Source organism: Mobula hypostoma, chromosome 21 (assembly GCF_963921235.1).
Source record: "Mobula hypostoma chromosome 21, sMobHyp1.1, whole genome shotgun sequence".
In the NCBI taxonomy this organism is placed as follows: domain Eukaryota; kingdom Metazoa; phylum Chordata; class Chondrichthyes; order Myliobatiformes; family Myliobatidae; genus Mobula; species Mobula hypostoma.
In genome coordinates, this window is record NC_086117.1 from 15,207,016 (window position 1) to 15,226,807 (window position 19,792).

At 40.1% G+C, this 19,792-nt stretch overlaps 1 protein-coding gene across 1 annotated transcript in view; it reads right to left on the reverse strand.

Moving 5' to 3' along the window:
- Positions 1-1,408: 1,408 nt before the first annotated feature.
- Positions 1,409-19,792, reverse strand: part of cfap77 (cilia and flagella associated protein 77) — a 156,047-nt gene continuing 137,663 nt past the window's right edge. Inside the window, exon 7 of the mRNA XM_063073483.1 lies at positions 1,409-2,324. Coding sequence (XP_062929553.1) covers positions 2,202-2,324 — 123 coding nt within the window. The 3' untranslated portion in view covers positions 1,409-2,201. The remainder of the gene's footprint in view (positions 2,325-19,792) is intronic.

Below are 19,792 nucleotides of genomic sequence, written 5' to 3' on the forward strand. Positions count from 1 at the left end.
TACACATGCATTCTGATGTGCGCCATGTGTTAGGGAGCACAAGATGCTATTTCCAATCTGCACAGTCTGTGATCTCCCAATGAGGAAGTCAAGGAACCATCTGCAGAGGGAGGTACAAAGGCCCAGGGTTGGAGCTTGTTCATTAGAACTGAGAATATGATTGTGTTAAATGCTGAGCTGTAGTCAATAAACAGCAGCCTGATGTAGGTATTATTATTACCCAGGTGATACAAGGCTGAATGCAGAGACAGCGAGCTTGCATCCACTGTAGACCTATTGTGGTGTTAGGCAAATTACAGTAGGTCCGGGTCCTTAGGCAGGAGTTGATTCTGGCCATGACCATCCTCTCAAAGTACTTCATCACAGCAGGTGTGAGTGCAAATGGGCGACGGTCATTGAAGCAGCTCACCCTGGTCTTTCTTGGGCACTGGTATGATTGCCATACCTTTTGTAGCAGGAGGGAGCCTCTGACTGCCACAGTGAGAGATTGAAGATATCCTTGAACACTCCTGCCAGCTGGTTGGCATAGGTGTTCAAAGCCCTACCAGGTACACATTCAGGGCCTGATGACTTGTGAGGGTTCACTCTGATGAAAGATGTTCTATCACCCTGCACTGTTATGATTGTATATGTGGTATACCAGCAGAGAACGACACCAAACTAAAATTGGTGCCACATCATACATATAAAATATGATTACTTGTTATATCTGTTTTAGTATTTTTATATTTTTATTTGGCACTTTCACTGCACACAAATGATGATAAACCATTGAAAACAAGACAATTATATCCAGGGGTAAGACAGTATACCTGAAACAATAACTCTGCTATTAGTCCTCAGAGTGAATGCAACTAACTTACAAAAGCATTACAAATAATACCCGGAAGAGTTAGAAATGGGCCAAACATTTTTTGCTATGTTATCCCTACTCAGCAGCTGGGTTACCTGCACTAGCTACCTCATTGTTTGCAGACACATAACAGTCATTGGCACAGGTCACATGGGCATTGGAACATGTAATAATTAATATTGGGATCATTTTGAGCTGTTACCTACCAAGTTTTAATTGATTTCAGCAAATTATCATAATGCTTCTGGAAAGATGGCACAATCTTGGAATTTTGAACGAAGTTTGTACTTTTTTACCTCCCAGAATTTCAGCATTGGCAGCACGGCCAGAGTAAGGCATGCCTGACGAATGACCTTACATATGGCTCATACCCATGATAAGCTAAGATGGAAGCATTCATTCTCTCCCTGCCAAGGCTGTCCATGGGTCCAAGTTCACTTTACCTCTGAGTGTTACCAGAATCAAAATGCTTTACTTTTAAAAATACAGTTATGAGATGTTGTCTTTCGTCAGAGTACTGATTATTGTTTCATTTCCTAAATATAGGCTTGTTAGTCTTCTTCCTCTAGTATTTTACTAGAATGTTATATTGATCAGAATTTCCTAGTGGACTAGTTCATCAGAACTTCTGTTTGTTTTACAATGTACACATTCTCTTGAGCAGCAACTGGTTCAACACATAAAGTCTCTTCTCTGGGGAGGGGCTATCTAATGGCTTATATAAGGGGGCATAATTTTAAGGTGATTGGAGGAAAGTATGAGCAGAGTGTCAGAGGTAGATTTTTTTTTACAGAGGGAATAGTGGGTGTATGGATCGCACTGCCAAGGGTGGTGGTAGAGACATACATGTTAGGGACATAGAGGCAGATACATTAAGGACATAATGCAACATGGACTCCATTCCACTGAAGCTTGTGCATTCTCCTCGCAACCCAATGAGTTTCCTCCAGGTACTCCAGTTTGCTCGCATGTTCCAAATACTAGTAGGTTAATTGGACATATGGGTGTAATTGGACGGTGTGGGCTGGAAGGGCCTTTTGCCATGCTGTATCTCGAAATAAAATAAAAATAAAATAAAATTTAAAAGACTCTTACATGGAAGAAAGAAAATTGGAGGGCTATATGGGAGGTCAGCATTAGAATGATCTTGGAGTAGGTTAAATGTAGGCATAACATCATGATCTAAAGGGCCAGTACCTTGCTGTGCTGTTCTACATTAATTTACAGACAAACTCAATGTAATCAGATAACTAAAGAATAAATTTAATGCTTATTAAGACAATTACATATTTCAAATATTTGCAGCGTGCACATTAAAATCTATTTATTTGCAAGTTGAAGAAAGTAGTTAGTCAAAGGCATAGACACCTTGCCCATTGGGACCGGTCCTTGCTGCAGAATCCAGGCAGTGAGCTTTGAAAGCTGCCTTACGAGCTTCAGCACTTCGGAATGTATCAAGGTGAGGTCCAATCTGCACAAAAAAAACCCAACAATACATCAAAGACATGTGATCGGTGAAAAGAAATGATCTCACTCCCCTTTCTCGATATCTATTTCCGACACCTCCCTCTCCCTTCTCAATCTCTCTGTTTCTATCTCTGGAGACAGTTTATCTACTGATATCTTTTATAAACCCATTGATTCTCATAGCTACTTGGACTATACCTCATCCCACTTGTAAAAATGCCATCCCCTTCTCTCAATTCCTCTGTCTCTGCCACATCTGCTCTCAGAATTTCATTCCAGAACTAGTGAGAGGTCCTCCTTCTTCAAAGAAAGGGGCTTTTCTTCCTCCACCATTAATGCCGCCCTCACTCGCATCTCTTCCATTTCACACATGTCTGCCCTCACCCCGTCCTCCTGCCAACCCACCAGGGATAGGGTTCCACTTGTCCTCACCTACCACCCCATCATCTTTCGTGTCCAGCACACAATTCGATGTAACTTCCACCATCTCCAGTGGGATCCCACCACCATGCACATCTTTCCCTCCCCCCACTTTCCACAGGGATTGCTCCCCACACGACTCCCCTGTCCAATTAACTCTCCCCACTGATCTCCCTCCTGCTATTTCTCCTTCCAAATGGAACAAGTACCACACTTGCCCCTACACCTCCTCCCTCAGTACCATTCAGGGCCTTAAACAGTCCTTCTGGGTGAGGCAACAGTTCACCCGTGATCTGCTGGGGCCCGATGCTCCCGGTGTGGCCTCCCATATATCAGTGAGACCCAACGTACATTGGGAGACTGCTTCGACAACCACCTATGCTCTGTCTGCCAGAAACAGCAGGATCTCCCGGGGTCCACCCATTTTAATTATACTTCCCATTCCCATCCGACGTGTCAGTCCATAGCCTCCACTACTACTGGAATGAGTCCACACTCAGCTTGGAGGAGCAACACCTTATATTTTGTCTGGGTAGCCTCCAACCTAATGGCACGGACATCAATTTCTCAAACTTCTTGTAATTTCCCCCTCCCTTCTCCTTCATACATGGAAAATGGTAGGGCATTAAAGAATGCTTTAGAACAGAGGGATCTAGGAATAATGGTGCATAGTTCCCTGAAGATGGAATCTCATGTGGATAGGGTGGTGAAGAAAGCTTTTGGTTTGCTGGCCTTTATTAATCAGAGCATTGAGTATAGGAGTTGGGATGTAATGTTGAATTTGTATAAGGCATTGGTAAGGCCAAATCTGGAGTATTGTGTACAGTTCTGGCCACCAAATTATAGGAAGGATGTCAATAAAATTGAGAGAGTACAGAGGAAGTTTACTAAAATGTTGCCTGGGTTTCATCTCCTAAGTTACAGAGAAAGGTTGAACAAGTTAGGCCTTTATTCTTTGGAGCATAGAAGGTTGAGGGGAGACTTGATAGAGGTGTTTAAAATTATGAGGGGGATTGATAGAATTGACGTGGTTAGACTTTTTCCATTGAGAGTGGGGAAGATTCAAACAAGAGGGCATGGGTTGAGAATTAGAGGACAAAAGTTTAGGGGTAACATGAGGGGGAACTTCTTTACTCAGAGAGTGGTAGCTGTGTGGAACGAGCTTCCAGCAGAAGTGGTTGAGGCAGGTTCGATGTTGTCGTTTAAAGATAAATTGGATAGATATATGGAAAGGAAAGGAATGGAGGGTTATGGGCTGAGTGCGGGTCAGTGGGAATAGGATAGGGTAAGAGTTCAGCATGGACTAGAAGGGCCGAGATGGCCTGTTTCCATGCTGTAATTGTTATATGGTTATATGGTTATATAATTCCCCTCTCTCACTTTATCTTATCTGCCCCTCACCTCCCTCTGGTGCTCCTCTCCCTTCCCTTTCTTCCATGACTTTCTGTCCTCTCCTTTCAGATCCCTCCTTCTCCAGCCCTTCATCTCTTTCACCAATCGACTTCCAGCTCTTTTCTTCACTCCCTTCCCCTCTCCCAGTTTCACCTGTCACCTACTACCTTGTACCTCTTCCTCTCCTTTCCCCACCTTCCTACTCTAACTCCTAATCTCATTGTTCCAGTCCTGATGAAGGGTCTCAGCCCGGGACGTAGACTGTTTACTCTTTTTCATAGATGCTGCCTGACCTGCTGGGTTCCTCCAGCATTTTGTATGTTTTACAACAATCTTTAATTTCCTGCTGATAATTAAAGATTAGTTTCCATGACCTAGAGCACTTAAAACAATTTATACAACCCCAGTACCAATGTTATGATTTCACATTTGGCTGATTTTAACTTTACAAACCAAAGTATTTTAGTGAACAGAAATTGTTGGTAGCATAGATTCAGATAGCACAAACACCAGGTTTATAAATCCATTTTTTAGGTTCATGATATCTTTTAATAAAGACTAAGTAAAAAATCTTCAATTCTTCACTTTAAGACTTTGATACTATTTCTTTTGAATTATAATTTTTCTCTGTTCTCCATTTGTAAAACTATAAATTGTGGGTTGTTTGTCACATTTTCCATTTCTTCATTCATAAATGTGACAGCAATTCAATGAAATGGTGCAAGTTTAATCAAAAATCATGTTGCAAGGAAATAAAAAAAATGAAAAGCACACAGGTTGGTTTGACTATAAGGGCTACATTGTTCCTTTGAAGGGACCAGAAAACCAAATAATGCATTCAAATGGAAAATAGGAATAAATTACACAAAATTGAAAAGAGCATTAAATAAGTTTCATGCTTTTATGAGAAGAATAACATCTCAATGACTGTAAGAGAGGTCATTTTAAAGTAACAAAACAAGTTAAAGTGTTGTACCCAGGGTACAATTCTAACAAAGTATTGTGCCGTGGCCTAGGATGGTAATGTTTGGCTTCCAAAAATACAACCATCTTATTTTTCAGGCCAGTGAATGGCTGTCCACCATTTCCATTGCTCCCAGAATTCCACGGATTCCCTAGTGGAATACTCCAGCTGGAATGTGCCTTCGTTGCTAAGGGAGCTTCTCTATCCAATAATACTCTTGGAACCAGAATGTGGCCCTGGAGAACTAAGTACTGCTGTGTAGGAGTCATCTGCCGAAACTCTTAGTTTGACTTCTTCCCTAATGTTGTTGATAAGGCGGTAAACAACTAGGTTAGATTTTTGGCTGTATACGGATGTGAGTGATCTTTTATTTAGTCATATAGATCGCAGTGTCATAATGGTGCTGAAAATATTTTTCTGTTAGGCATCATTGTGCAAGACTTACAGGTTGTGTGTATACATGGGGCTCAACTGTTACTCCTGTCAGAAAGAATGAAGTTAATTTATTTGATTCTGCTGTCTACTTCAGGAAGAAACCAAAGTAGATATCATTTTGTCCAAAAGCAAAACAGTGCAGATGCTGCAAGTCTGAAGTTAAAACAGAAATGCTGGAAGTACATTTCAGGACAAGCAGCAAGTGTGGAAAGAAAAATGTTAGTGTTTCAGATCAATGATCTTTTATCAGAATTCATTTATTGCTACTGACATTGACACTTGAAAAACCCTTTATCTTGGAAAGAACACAGTCCTGATGAAGGGTCTCGGCTCGAAATGTCGACTGCTTCTTCTGATGGATGATGTCTGGCCTGCTGCGTTCCATCAGCATTTTGTATGTGTATCTTACCATATAACATATAACAATTACAGCACCAAAACAGGCCATCTCGGCCCTTCTAGTCCGTGCCGAACTCTTACTCTCACCTAGTCCCACCGACCTGCACTCAGCCCATAACCCTCCATTCCTTTCCTGTCCACATAGCTATCCAACTTAACTTTAAATGACAATATTTAACCTGCCTCAACCACTTCTGCTGGAAGCTCGTTCCACTCAGCTACCACTCTCTGAGTAAAGAAGTTCCTCCTCATGCTACCCCTAAACTTTTGCCCTTTAATGCTCAGCTCATGCCCTCTTGTTTGAATCTCCCCCACTCTCAATGGAAAAAGCCTATCCACGTCAACTCTATCTATCCTCCTCATAATTTTAAATACCTCTATCAAGTCCCCCCTCAACCTTCTACGCTCCAAAGAATAAAGACCCAACTTGTTCAACCTTTCTCTGTAACTTAGGAGATGAAACCCAGATAACATTTTAGTAAATCTTCTCTGTACTCTCTCTATTTTGTTGACATCTTTCCTATAATTCAGTGACCAGAACTGTACACAACACTCCAAATTTGGCCTTACCAATGCCTTGTACAATTTCAACATTACAGCCCAACTCCTAAACTCAATGCTCTGATTAATAAAGGCCAGCGAACCAAAAGCTTTCTTCATCACCCTATCCACATGAGATTCCACCTTCAGGGAACTATGCACCATTATTCCTAGATAACCTCTGTTCTAAAGCATTCTTCAATGCCCTACCATTTACCATGTATGTCCTATTTTGATTAGTCCTACCAAAATGTAGCACCTTACATTTATCAGCATTAAACTCCATCTGCCATCTTTCAGCCCACTCTTCTAACTGGCCTAAATCTCTCTGCAAGCTTTGAAAACCTACTTCATTATCCACAACTCCACCTATCTTAGTATCATCTGCATATAATCCAATTTACCACCCCATCATCCAGATCATTAATGTATATGACAAACAACACTGGACCCAGTACAGATCCCTGAGGCACATCACTAGACACTGGCCTCCAATCTGACAAACAGTTATCCAGCACTACTCTCTGGCATCTCCCATGCAGCCACTGCTGAATCCATTTTACTACTTCAATATTAATACCTAATGATTGAGCCTTCCTAACTAACCTTCCCTGTGGAACCTTGTCAAAGGCCTTACTGAAGCCCATGTAGGCAACATCCACTGCTTTACCCTCATCAACTTTCCTAGTGACCTCTTCAAAAAATTCAGTAAGATTCGTCAAACATGACCTTCCATACACAAATCCATGTTGACTGTTCCTAATCAGACCCTGTCTATCCAGATAATTATATATACCATCTCTCAGAATACTTTCCATCAATTTACCCACCACTGACGTCAAACTCACAGGCTGATAATTGCTAGGTTTACTCTTAGAACCCTTTTTAAACAATGGAACAACATGAGCATTACGCCAATCCTCCGGTACCATCCCCGTTTCTAATGACCTCTGAAATATTTCTGTCAGAGCCCCTGCTATTTCCACACTAACTTCCCTCAAGGTCCTAGGAATATCCTGTCAGGACCCAAAGACTTATCCACTTTTATATTCCTTAGAAGTGCCAGGACTTCCTCTTCTTTAATCATCATAGTTTCCCTAACTTCCCTACCTGTTTCCCTTATCTTACACAATTCAATATCCTTCTCCTTAGTGAATACCGAAGAAAAGAAATTGTTCAGAATCTCCCCCATCTCTTTTGGTTCCACACATAACTGTCCACTCTGATTCTCTAAGGGACCAATTTTATCCCCCACTATCCTTTTGCTATTAATATAACTGTAGAAACCCTTCGGATTTCTTTTCACCTTACTTGCCAAAGCATCCTCATATCTTCTTTTAGTTTTCCTAATTTCTTTGTTAAGATTCCTTTTACATTCTTTATATTCCTCGAGCACCTCATTTACTCCATGCTGCCTATATCTATTGTAGATACCTTTCTTTTTCCGAACCAAGTTTCCAATATCCCTTGGCTCTCTCAAACTTTTAACCTTTCCTTTCAACCTAACAGGAACATAAAGATACTGTACCTTCAAAACTTCACCTTTAGATAACCTCCATTTCTCTATTATATCCTTCCCATAAAACAAATTGTCTCAATCTACTCCTTCTAAATCCTTTCGCATCTCCTCAAAGTTAGCCCTTCTCCAATCAAGAACCTCAACCCTGGTCCAGACCTAACCTTCTCCATAATTATATTGAAACTAATGGCATTGTGATCACTGGACCCAAAGTGCTCCCCATTACAAACCTCCGTCACCTGACCTATCTCATTCCCTAACAGGAGATCCAACACTGCCCCATCTCTAGTTGGTACCTCTATGTATTGCTGCAAAAACTATCCTGCACACATTTTACAAACTCCAAACCATCCAGCCCTTTTACAGTATGGGTTTCCCAGTCTATGTGTGGAAAATTAAAATCTCCCACAATCACAACCTTGTGCTTACTACAAATATCTGCTATCTCCTTATAAATTTGCTCCTCCAGTTCTCGCTCCCTATTTGGTGGTCTATAAATCACTCCCATAAGTATTACTACACCTTTCCCATTCCTCAATTCCACCCAAATAGCCTCCCTAGATGAGCCCTCTAATCTATCCTGCCAGAGCATTGCTGTAATATTTTCTCTGACAAGCAATGCAACACCTCACCCTCTTGTCCCTCCGATTCTATCACACCTGAAGCAATTAAATCCAGGAATATTTAGTTGCCAATCACACCCCTCCTGTAACCATGTTTCACTAATAGCTACCATATCATACTTCCAGGTATCAATCCATGCTTTAAGCTCATCCACCTTTCTTATAATGCTCCTAGCATTAAAATAAATGCATTTAAGAAATTTTCCACCTCTTACTCTGTTTATCACTAACGGTGCAAACAACTTTACTATTTTCTTTTTCTTCCTTCTCCCCTACATCTGTTCCTACACTCTGGTTCCCCTCCCACCTTGTATCTAGTTTAAATCCACTGGAGCCTCTCTAGCAAACCTACCTGCAAGAATATTTGTCCCCCTCCAGTTCAGATGTAAAGAATGTTTCCCCCTCCAAATCTTATAAAGAATGTTTCTTGCTGGATTAATGTTTAATGCAAGCCTCCTCACATATTTTAAGTAGAGTTTTTGCTTTAAGTCCTTATTGAATTTATTATTCACCTACACTGCAATTGGATCCTTGACTTCCCAACAGGAAGACCACAATAAAAGTGGATCAGAAATAACATCTCCACCTCGCTGACAATCAACACTGGCACACCACAAGGATGTGGACTTAGCCTATTGCTCTACTCTCTCTACACCCATGACTGTGTGGGTAGGCATTGCTCAAACGCCATCTATAAATTTGCCGATGATACAACCATTGTTAGCAGAATTTCAAATGGTGACGAAAGGGTGTACAGGAGCGAGATATAGCAGTTAGTTGAGTAGTGTCGCAGCAACAGCCTTGTACTCAATATCAGCAAGACCAAAGAGCTGATTGTGGACTTCAGAAAGGATAAGATGAGGGAACACAAACCAATCCTCAATGAGGGATTAGAAGTGGAGGGAGTGAGCAATTCCAAGTCCTTGTGTGTCAATATCTCTGAGGACCTAACCTGAACTCAACATATTAATACAGCTATAAGGAAGGCAAGACAGTGGCTATATTTCATTAGGAGTTTGAAGACATTTGGTACGTCAACTAAAACACTTGAAAGCTTCTACAAATGTACCGTCGAGAGCATTCTGACTGGCTGCATCATTGTCTGGTATAGACGGGGGGGGGGGGGCTACTGCACAAGATCAAAATAAGTTGCAGATTCTTGTAAAATTAGTCAGCTCCATCATGGGTACTAGCCTCCGTAGTATCCAAGACATCTTCAAGAAGTGGTGTCTTGGGAAGGCGGCGTCCATCATTAAGTATCCCCATCACCCAGGACATGCCCTCTTCTCATTATTACCATTAGAAAGAAGCTACAGAAGCCCGAAGGCACACACTTAATGATTCAGGACAGCTTCTTCCCCTCTGCCATCCAATTTCTAAATGGACATTGAACCCATGAACAATACCTCACCACTTTATTTCTTCTTTTGCATTACTTATTTTAACATAACTATTTGATAGACATTTATATATCTATTAAGTATATATATTTAATGTAACTCAGTTTTAAAAAATATTTATTATGTATTTCATTGTACTGCTGCTATAAAGTTAACAAATTTCACAACATATGCCGGTGATATGAAATCTGATTCTGATTCTGATTCAGTATACCTATGACACTAATTTTACCTACCCCACAGCTAGAAACAACTTATCTACATCTACTGTATCAAACCTCTTTATAATTTAAAAGATATCAAATAGTTTCCATCCCTTTATCACTCCTTTTCATGAGAAAACTGCTCAGCCTAATGGTTATAACTGACTTATAATTGATTAATAACATGTAAAATAGTTGACAATGAGTTGCGTTCTGGTTCTGCAAGCATTGCAACCCGTAAAACTCGTAGTTTTATCTTTTATCTTCAACTTTTACTTTTCAGTTGCTGATACTGCCTTTTCTTAATTTTGCAAATCTCTGGAACGTCTAAATAATTATAACCTCCAGAGCCTAGAAGTATCATTCTCCTGTTCCAATATTTATTTTGGAATTTCAGTGAATCCATGATAATCAAAAAAGTGTAAGAAAACTATAAGTTTCCATCAATTTTGACAATTCAAGGGATTTACAAACTGTCTATGAGAGTTTAGGAATCTTGACATCTCTATTGCTGAAACTGTGAAATTTGTGTTTTTATCCTTGCAAGTTTAAAAATCCTTGTCATATTTAAAAATAATTGACTTAGCACCCGAAACGCTGCAGTCAACAGGGTTATGGACTAACAGCTGAAAAGTAGGATTAGTTTATAGTCTATCAGAGTGTTTGGTTACACATGGAAATTTTTAAAAAAAATTGCTGTGGATGCTTTTCTGAAATAAAACAGAAGTACTCTTCCAAGTTGAAGACTCTTCATCAGAACTCCCTCTTTCCCAGTTCTGATGAAGGGTTTTCAGCCTGAAACGTTAACTCTAATTTTCTTTCCACTGATGCTGCCTGACCCGCTGAGTGACTCTAACAATTCTGTGTTTATATAATGCTGTTCACAATCTCTGGATTATCTAGGATCCTTTTAGCCAAACAGGAGTCCTTTCTAACTGAAATCATTGTTGTAATGTTGGAGTTAATTTAGAATGGAATGAGCAAACATTTCTGGAATATAATGTATCCAATAAAATTTGGACCCAGGAAGAGAAATATTCCAAATTAGCTCTCACTCATTTTCAGGTCCTTTGTGTGACATCGTCCGAGTGATGCCTTTACAACATAGTCCTCGGCTATTCAGGTTGTAGCAGTAACAGGACTGACAGATAGGATAGCCAGCAAGAAGACATTACACCTTGTTTACAATCACTAATTGCATTCTTCTATCGTGTTCCCACCACCCACCCACCCACCAAAGACAGGAAGAATTGCAGTCACAGACCGCTGATAATCCAGGATGGTCCATCATACAGAAAAAAACAAACAAAAGGAAAAATTATCAACAATTCTCAAGAGCTGCTGACAACTTGTTAAAAATAATCACACCCACAAAACCTATTATAGTTACAGTCTTGTTCAGCAAGTGGTCCAGATTTGTGTCAGAAAACGTCACAAATACAGAGCCACTCTTATCACCAGTATTCCCTGCTGTGTACACCATCTGCCACTATGTGTTGTTAGTTTTATAATATATCCATGAAAAACTAAAACTATAAGTTCCATTTCTAGATGGACTATAGCAAAGATATATTTGTTTCTTTTACTTCACTCTTCTCCACCATTGCATGAAAAAGCAGCATTTGGACAAGCACTTTAAAAAAAAACTGATGGAGAGGCTGCAACAGTTACTTTTTTGATATAGAAATGCTCTGCAAAAATATGCACAAGGAGCCTGGATGCAAATTACTTAGAAACACATCACTCTACTACTTGACAGAATATAATGAGAATCACTAAATCTTTTATAAGGTCAACACTCCTCTTCCCAAGCAGCTGTCAAACAAAGAAATTCAGCAAAACCAAACTTCCATCGCCTCATTAAACTCAGCAGCCACGGACGACATGTTCCGCCATCAATACAAGTTGTTTTGTGTCAGTAATTTGCAGTAAAAGTCTGATCGAGGGCCTGTGGAGACTGGGGAATCGTTAGCGCTCCAGGAACGGCTCTGCTCCTAATTGGAAGCATTGGGCATTATCAACTGAGGATTTTCCTGGATCCCTGACAGCTACCGGTGCTGGAATGATTGCCCACTTGTCAGTGTAAAAGACCATTAAAAACAAACAATTTTTCTTTAATTGGAGGCTTGCGCTCGGAGCCCAGGTGAGAAGCCTCATCACTTTCTTTGGGCCTATTGATGATTATGGCTTACTTCAAAATCTGTCTAACAAAATTGAAAGGGTTTTCTTCTCACACTGGAAAGTGTTTTCAATATGACTACAAAAAGCTTGGCAGGTGATTTATATTTTTTTCCTACAGCCTGCAAGGCCTTGATTAACTATCTGTATGTTCATACCACAACTAGAATTGTTAGGCTTCAAAACTGATCAGTGTTATTGAGGCATGCTCACCAAACTGGGCCAGTTTGATTCTATAGCTGGCTTCAGGAGCCAAACGGAGGATGACTGAATTGACCCTAAGTCTAAGACAGGGCCCTTGGCTAGAAGGTCTCTTCAGTTGGCTTGTGCACCTTGACACCCAATGCCTTCATAGTGAGTCAAACATGTGAAGAATATATCATTTTGACTGAAGTGCCAAATTTTATAGCTTTAATCGTTCCAGTGAAATTAACCAAAAACTTAGAGTAAAAATTAAATGATGCTGATTCCAATGTGGAGTTCATTTTTATATCCAACCAGATTCCATTCCCTGCAGCTGATATTTTTGGACCAGTGCCGGCCACCGTACAAAATAAATGAGTGATTCTAGTGTCAAGGTGTAAAGGAATGTTAAAGTGCTATTACTTTGAGAAAATTATGCAAAAGGCAGGTAAGCAAATTTACTTTCGTCAAGAAAGATTGACATCAGAAATTAGATGCTTAAGACACCAGTTGCTATTGTTAGAGTGTGCTTTGTAAATTCCATAACTGGAAAACTAACAAGTAACAGGTAGTTGCAGTTAAGTGGTGTACAAGCATGAATGTTTATGACTGGGGTAAAGATGCTGGTTTTACAATTCATGATAATAATCCCTTTCAAGCTCAATGTAAGTGCCACAGGATCAGTCCAAAACTACATTAGTGGCGCATACATTCTAGATGTTTTATTTCCAGCTGACAATTGGCATCTCATTCCAAGTGTAAGCTTGTTAGTAGTGTACAAAGAAAATCAAGGTTCTCAATGAAGTTGGAAATTGCCATTTTGGAGCAGAAAATGTGAGGGAAAATCAACAGATCAGGCAGCATTTGTGTAGAGAGAAACAGGGAGTAAGCGGAGCTTCAAGACATTAATTCTGTTTCTCTCTCCCCAGATGCTGCATGACCTGTTTTGATCTAGCATTTCCTGTTTTATTTCAGATTTTCACTACCTGCAATGTTTTACTTTTTGCCATTTTGCCATTGATTGCATCAGCTACCAGCGAGGTGGCTGATGCAAGTATAATAATGACTTTTAGAAGACTGTAGGGCAGATACGTGGATTGAAAAAGGTTTAGAAGGTTATAGGCCAAGTACAGGCAGATGGGGTGACCTTGGACAGGGATCCTCGGTCAGCAAGGACCAGTCGGGCTGAAGGGCTTCCCTGCTTCTCTGCTGTATGTCACTATAAGAATCTGATCAGATTATTTACAGGGTGGGAAGGAAAGTCAGAGAAATCAACTAGATCAGACGGTGTAACAGGAACCAATCAGACTTAATGATAGCTACCATCTATCATTGCTTGTTGGGCCAGAGGTTGAAAAATAAAGTTACAGAAGCCTTAGGTGCCATTCCACCAGGTGAAGAACAGTTATTACCCTAAAACCATTAGGTCTTTGAACTGGTGCAGATAATTTCATTCACCACTACTCAGAACTGATTCTCTGAGCTGCAGACTCATTGTCAAGGAGTCCTTACGACCCATTCTCAATACTATTTTTTATTTGTAGTTTGTCTTCTTTTGCACATTGGTTTGTTTGTCAGTCTTTGTCTATTTATGTAGACAGCTTAAATGGTTCAGCACAGACTAGATGGGCTGAAGAGCCTGTTTCAGTGATATACTTTTCTGTGCTTTTATGTATATTTGTTTTTGCAAAATTCTATTGCATTTCTTTTTCGTATAGATGCCTGCAAGAAAATTCATCTCAGGTAGTATATGGTAACATATATAGTACGTACTTTAAGAATAAGTTTACTTTGAACTTTAAAAGATTATTGATTTTACATGTAAGTTGATTGATAGTCTTATTGTATATTTCTAAGAACTAAAACTGCAACTTTTGGTAGATTTCCTTTACAGTATTTTATAGTTGCTTTAGTGCATAATGGTGGCACAGTTGCACAGATAATGGAATCGCTAGCGAACAGTGCCAGAAATCCAGCTTCACTTGGATGAGTGGAGTTTGCATGCTCTTCTTGTGGTCACAATTCCCCTGGATGCTCGTTTCCTTCCAAATCCCAAAGATATGCAGGTGGGTCAGAGGCTACTGTAAAGTGTGTAAGTGAATGGCAGAAACACTGACTCGATAACTCTGTGGCCAAGTAAAGAACAAATGAGGTAGAAATCCGTTGTGTAAAATCACCTACACTATTATGGTGCAATAGAATTTAAAGAGCTTAAAGTCAGAAAAAGTATGAAATTGATTCAGGCCCAGCACAGCACCTCAGAAGTAGGAGAGGAGGGTGAATTCCTACCCTACTCTAACTTTCCTCTGACTTTTTTTCTGTGGTATCCATGTGAAGTAATGCTTTACTTAGTGGCCACTGTGTGTCAGGACCTTTGCAGACTACAGAGTTGTGCAGTTCACAGAAAAAGTAGTGGATGCAGCCCAATCTATCACGAGTAAAGTCCTCCCCAGCATTGAGCACTTTGACAGGGAGAGTTGTCACAGGAAAGCAGCATCTATTATTAAGTACCCCCACCATCCATGCCATGCTCTTTTCTCACTGCTGCCAATAGGAAGGAGTTACAGGAGCCTTGGGTTTCACAGCACATGGTTCAGGATAAGGATTACCCCTCAATCATCAAGCTTCTGAACCAGGGTGGATAACCTCACTCATTCCAACACTGAACTGATTCCACACCGCTGGACTCGCTTTCAAAGTCCTACATCTCATGTTCTTAATAGTAAATTATTTATTTATTTATTGTCTTTTGCACGTTGGTTGTTTGTCCGCCTTGATTGTGTGCAGTTCTTCATCGTGTTCCATTGTACTTACTGTGAAAGCCCGCAAGAAAATGAATCTCAGGGTGGTATATGGTGACATTACTCAGTGATTTCGGGCAGATGGGGCTTGTCAGCTTGTGTGGGCAGCTCATCCAGGAGGAAGAAAACTCCAATCCCAAACTTCCCTGCCTTGCGGCTATACCCACTCATGGGGAAGGCTTCGGGAGTAAACTCTGAGGGAAAAACCAAGAGCTCGAGTCCCTAAACTAGCTCTACATTGAGCTCAACACTGACTGGCAACTCTTGTGATGTTGCTGGTGGCAAACAATTCCTTCGGATTCAATCAGGTGTGTGGAGAGCAGGGAGCCTGCTGCATGGGCAACAGCTTGCTCTCCGTATTGCACTGCCCTGGCTTGTGTGTCACGTAGACAGCTAGGATGCAATATCCATGATCCACCCTGACTAGCGGAGCCCTCAAATGTACTTTGAGAATAAACTTACTATCAACTCTGCTGGCACAGGAGGATTACAAAATGTTATAATTATTTCCATCTTCCCTCGTTACTCCCAATGAACTCTAAGGTATTCTCACAATACTGCTGGTGGTAAGAGTTGCAGTTCTTTCTACTGTACTTTTATACCATCGTTTCTGATCCCCACCCCATTTCAAATCAGTTCAAACTCCTGGTAGAAAGCAGTATGGTGGCAGTAATATATTAGGCCATGCATGTCTTGGATCAAGAAACTCCAGAAAACAATGATGCTGGCAGGCACAATACAAACCCAGGTACATTCTACCTTAGGAACTCCCTGGCAACTATGACCTTACGTTAAGGTTTATTTACTTCTCCTTTTGAGAGGAAGATAAGGCTTTCCCCTACAATGGTTCCAATTACCTTTTACTTGAGCATTCTCAGTTCTGCGGTTGTGTAATCACTATAGGGAAGTACAGTGATGAGCTGAGTGGTGATAAATTAAATTTATTAGAAGCCATGTTGGTATTTCTCATTATTTAATATAGATGGTGACCATTGGCCTCTTTGTGAGGATATTGTAGAATTTAGTAGTCTTCCATAATCTGTTCTTAGCTTGTTTACAGACACATGATAGAGGTCAGATTGCATTTTTATCATACATTAACTGGGAAGATAGATCATATATATTTTATTAGAAGGCCCTATGCCTATACTGAAATGCAAACGCCAAGTGGCAAAAATGATAATTAATAAGGACATAATAGACTGCAAACATCATATTGGTGACAAGTAGTTAGGTTCAGATGCTACCATAATTTACAGCTCCCTATGCCTGGTCCTGCAAAACGTGTTTTGAGCACTTTAATGTTTTAATGATTGCTGTTTCTATTTCCAGTGTGATAGAGGCTAGAGATTACTGCTGGTAATAATAAAAGACACTTAATGCATTTGCATGATATTCACTGTCCATTATTTTAAAGACCAATTTCTTTTAAATGTGATTAGCAAGCATTTAAATGCCAGTATGTTGCTAAAGAGAGAATGTTACTCTCTTGCAGCTGTCTAAAAATACGTTCATTTTAACCTTGGAAATATTTTAAAGTGAGATACATACAATGGATTATTTTGAAGTATAGTGATTATGATATGCAGATAAACGCAGCCACCATGTATATAAGCATCCATTGATGAAGTTTTTAAGGAATGAATGTTGATCAAAGCACAACTTCTGTTTTCAATTAGGCAATTCAATTTCTTATTACTCACTTGAACAAATAGGCAAATCTGATTTAACATCTTACAGGCAGGATGTTACCAGAGGTTCATGAGAATGTCCCTGGGAACGAAAGGGTTAATGTGCGAGGAGTATTTGATTCCTCCGGGCCTGTACTCACTGGAGTTTAGAAGGATGAGGGGGATCTCATTGAAACCTATGGAACATTGAAAGTGCCTATATAGAGTGGACATGTAGAGGGTGTTTCCTGTAGTGGGGGAATCTAGGACCAGAGGACACAGCCTCAGAATAGAAGGACGTCCCTTTAAAAGAGAAATGACGAGGAATTTCTTTAACCGGAGGGTGGTGAATCTGTGAAATTCATTGCCACAGACGGCTGTGGAGGTCAAGCCATTGGGTATATTTTAAAGTGGATGTTGATAGGTTCTTGATTATGTAAGGGGAATTAATCTACTTTTTAACTTGGAATATTTTACAATTTACATAAGGTTATGGGGAGAAGACAGGAAAATGGGGTTGAGAGGAATACTGGAAAGACATTTTTGATATTATTTCAACAGTTCTATGCTTCGATTTAAAACCCCATCCTATTACGGCAATCTTTGGATTGCCAATGGTAGAACATAGATCTTTGTCTTCTTCAGCCTGTCGAATGATAGCTTTTGTTACTTTAATGGCGAGAAGATCTATTCTGTTGAACTGGAAGGAAACTAATCCTCCAACTACATTCCAATGGTTTTCTCAAACCATATTAAGTTTAAATTTAGAAAAAATTAGAAGTGATATTTTTGACCCTTTGGTTAAATTTGAAGAAACTTGGAAACCTTTTATGCAACATTTTCATATGATGTAATCTGACCTTTCCGAATCTTTTTTCTAAACTTAAATTATATGAGGAGAGGAGCGGAGTTAACGACATTATTGAACATGTCCGATATAAGCTGTTGGTCTAGCCCTGTTTTGTTTTTTTTTCCTTGGGTTTTTTTTTCCTTTTTTTTCTTTTGGGTTTTTTTTTGTTTATATATATATTTTTTCTTTTTATTTCTTTTTTAATGTTTAATCTCATTATGAGTTTGGAAGTCTTTTATATCTATGTTACTTAAAATTCATTTTATATATGTTGATGAACATTTTTCCAATCTCTTTGTACCAACTTTGTTATTGAGTTTGTAATTTTGAAAAATTAATAAAAAGATTTTAAAAGAAAGAAAGAGAGGAATACTAAATCTGCCATGATGGAATGGTGGATCAGACAAAATGGGCCAGATGGCCTAATTCTGTTCCTATGTCTTATTGTCTTATGGTCTTATAACACAGCACCAGAGAGCTCATCGGGAAGTATATGTTAAGATTCCTTTATGGTGCATATAGGTAACATTCTGATTCAAAGACAAAGATGTTCTGGACCAAGGCAAATGGATACTGACTTTGTTATAGGTTGTTTCATTGCTACTGATAAATTGTCTTTGTAACTAAAACTTTTAAGAAATGGTTATGACATTCTCCAACACTTTGAAAGGCATGTTAAAGTGGTGTGTGTAGGTAACCCGGCCAGTTTTGTGAGTTCCCAAATGTTAGGCTTATAGCAATCCAATTCCCCTCACTTATGTCTCTGTGCCCCAGACTCCCTCACATTTATTTATTGAGATACAGCATGGAATAGCCCCTTCTGGCCCTTCGAGCCGCCTTACCTGGCAAACCCCGATGTAATCTTAGTCTAATTACAGAACAATTTATAATGACCAAGTAACCTACCAACTGCCAGGAGTCTTTGGACTGTTGGAGGAAACCGGAGCACCTGGGGGAAACCTGGGCTGCTGGTCCTGTAAAGTGTTGTGCTAACCACTATGTTGCACATGCCTGTCAGCCCCATCCTGATTTCACTTGCCACCCATTAACACAGGGGTGGGGGGAGGAGGGAGTAACTTAAAGCAGCTAAAGGAAACTGGAGAACTTACAAGGGTTCAATATGCCTTTCAGTTGCAGAAGATGATCTGTAAACTGCCCCGAAATACCTCATTTACTCACTTGGTCACACCCTATCAGAGCCATTCCCTTTGCTCTATCCACTCCTTTACCTTCCCTGTCACTGAAACTAATATTTTCTCTGTTTTTCAATTCTGATGAAGAACCTTAGGCCTGAACAATTAACACAGATACTGACTGAGCTGCTGAATCTTTACAGCAATTTCTGTTGTAATTTAATTATCCTGAAATAATCTTGGTTCTTTGAACCAATAACATTTCTTGTCATGATGCTCCTCTTATCCTCCTCCATGTGTAGTCAAAGGCTTCTCTCGATTTATTGCCACCTCATCTTTTCAGTACTCAGTTTATTTTATCTTTGAAAGCTGCTCCTGTCTGTTACTTATTTTTATACACACATTCTTTCTCTCACTCTCCTTTTTCTCCCTCTGTCCCTCTGAATATACCCCTTGCCATCCTCTGGGTCCCCCCCCACCTTGTCTTTCTTCCCGGACCTCCTGTCCCATGATCCTCTCGTATCCCCTTTTGCCTATCACCTGTCCAGCTCTTGGCTCCATTCCTCCCCCTCCTGTCTTCTCCTATCATTTTGGATCTCCCCCTCCCCCTCCAACTTTCAAATCCCTTACTCACTCTTCCTTCAGTTAGTCCTGACGAAGGGTCTCGGCCTGAAACGTCGACTGCACCTCTTCCTAGAGATGCTGCCTGGCCTGCTGCGTTCACCAGCAACTTTTATGTGTGTTGCTTGTCTTTAAATGGTT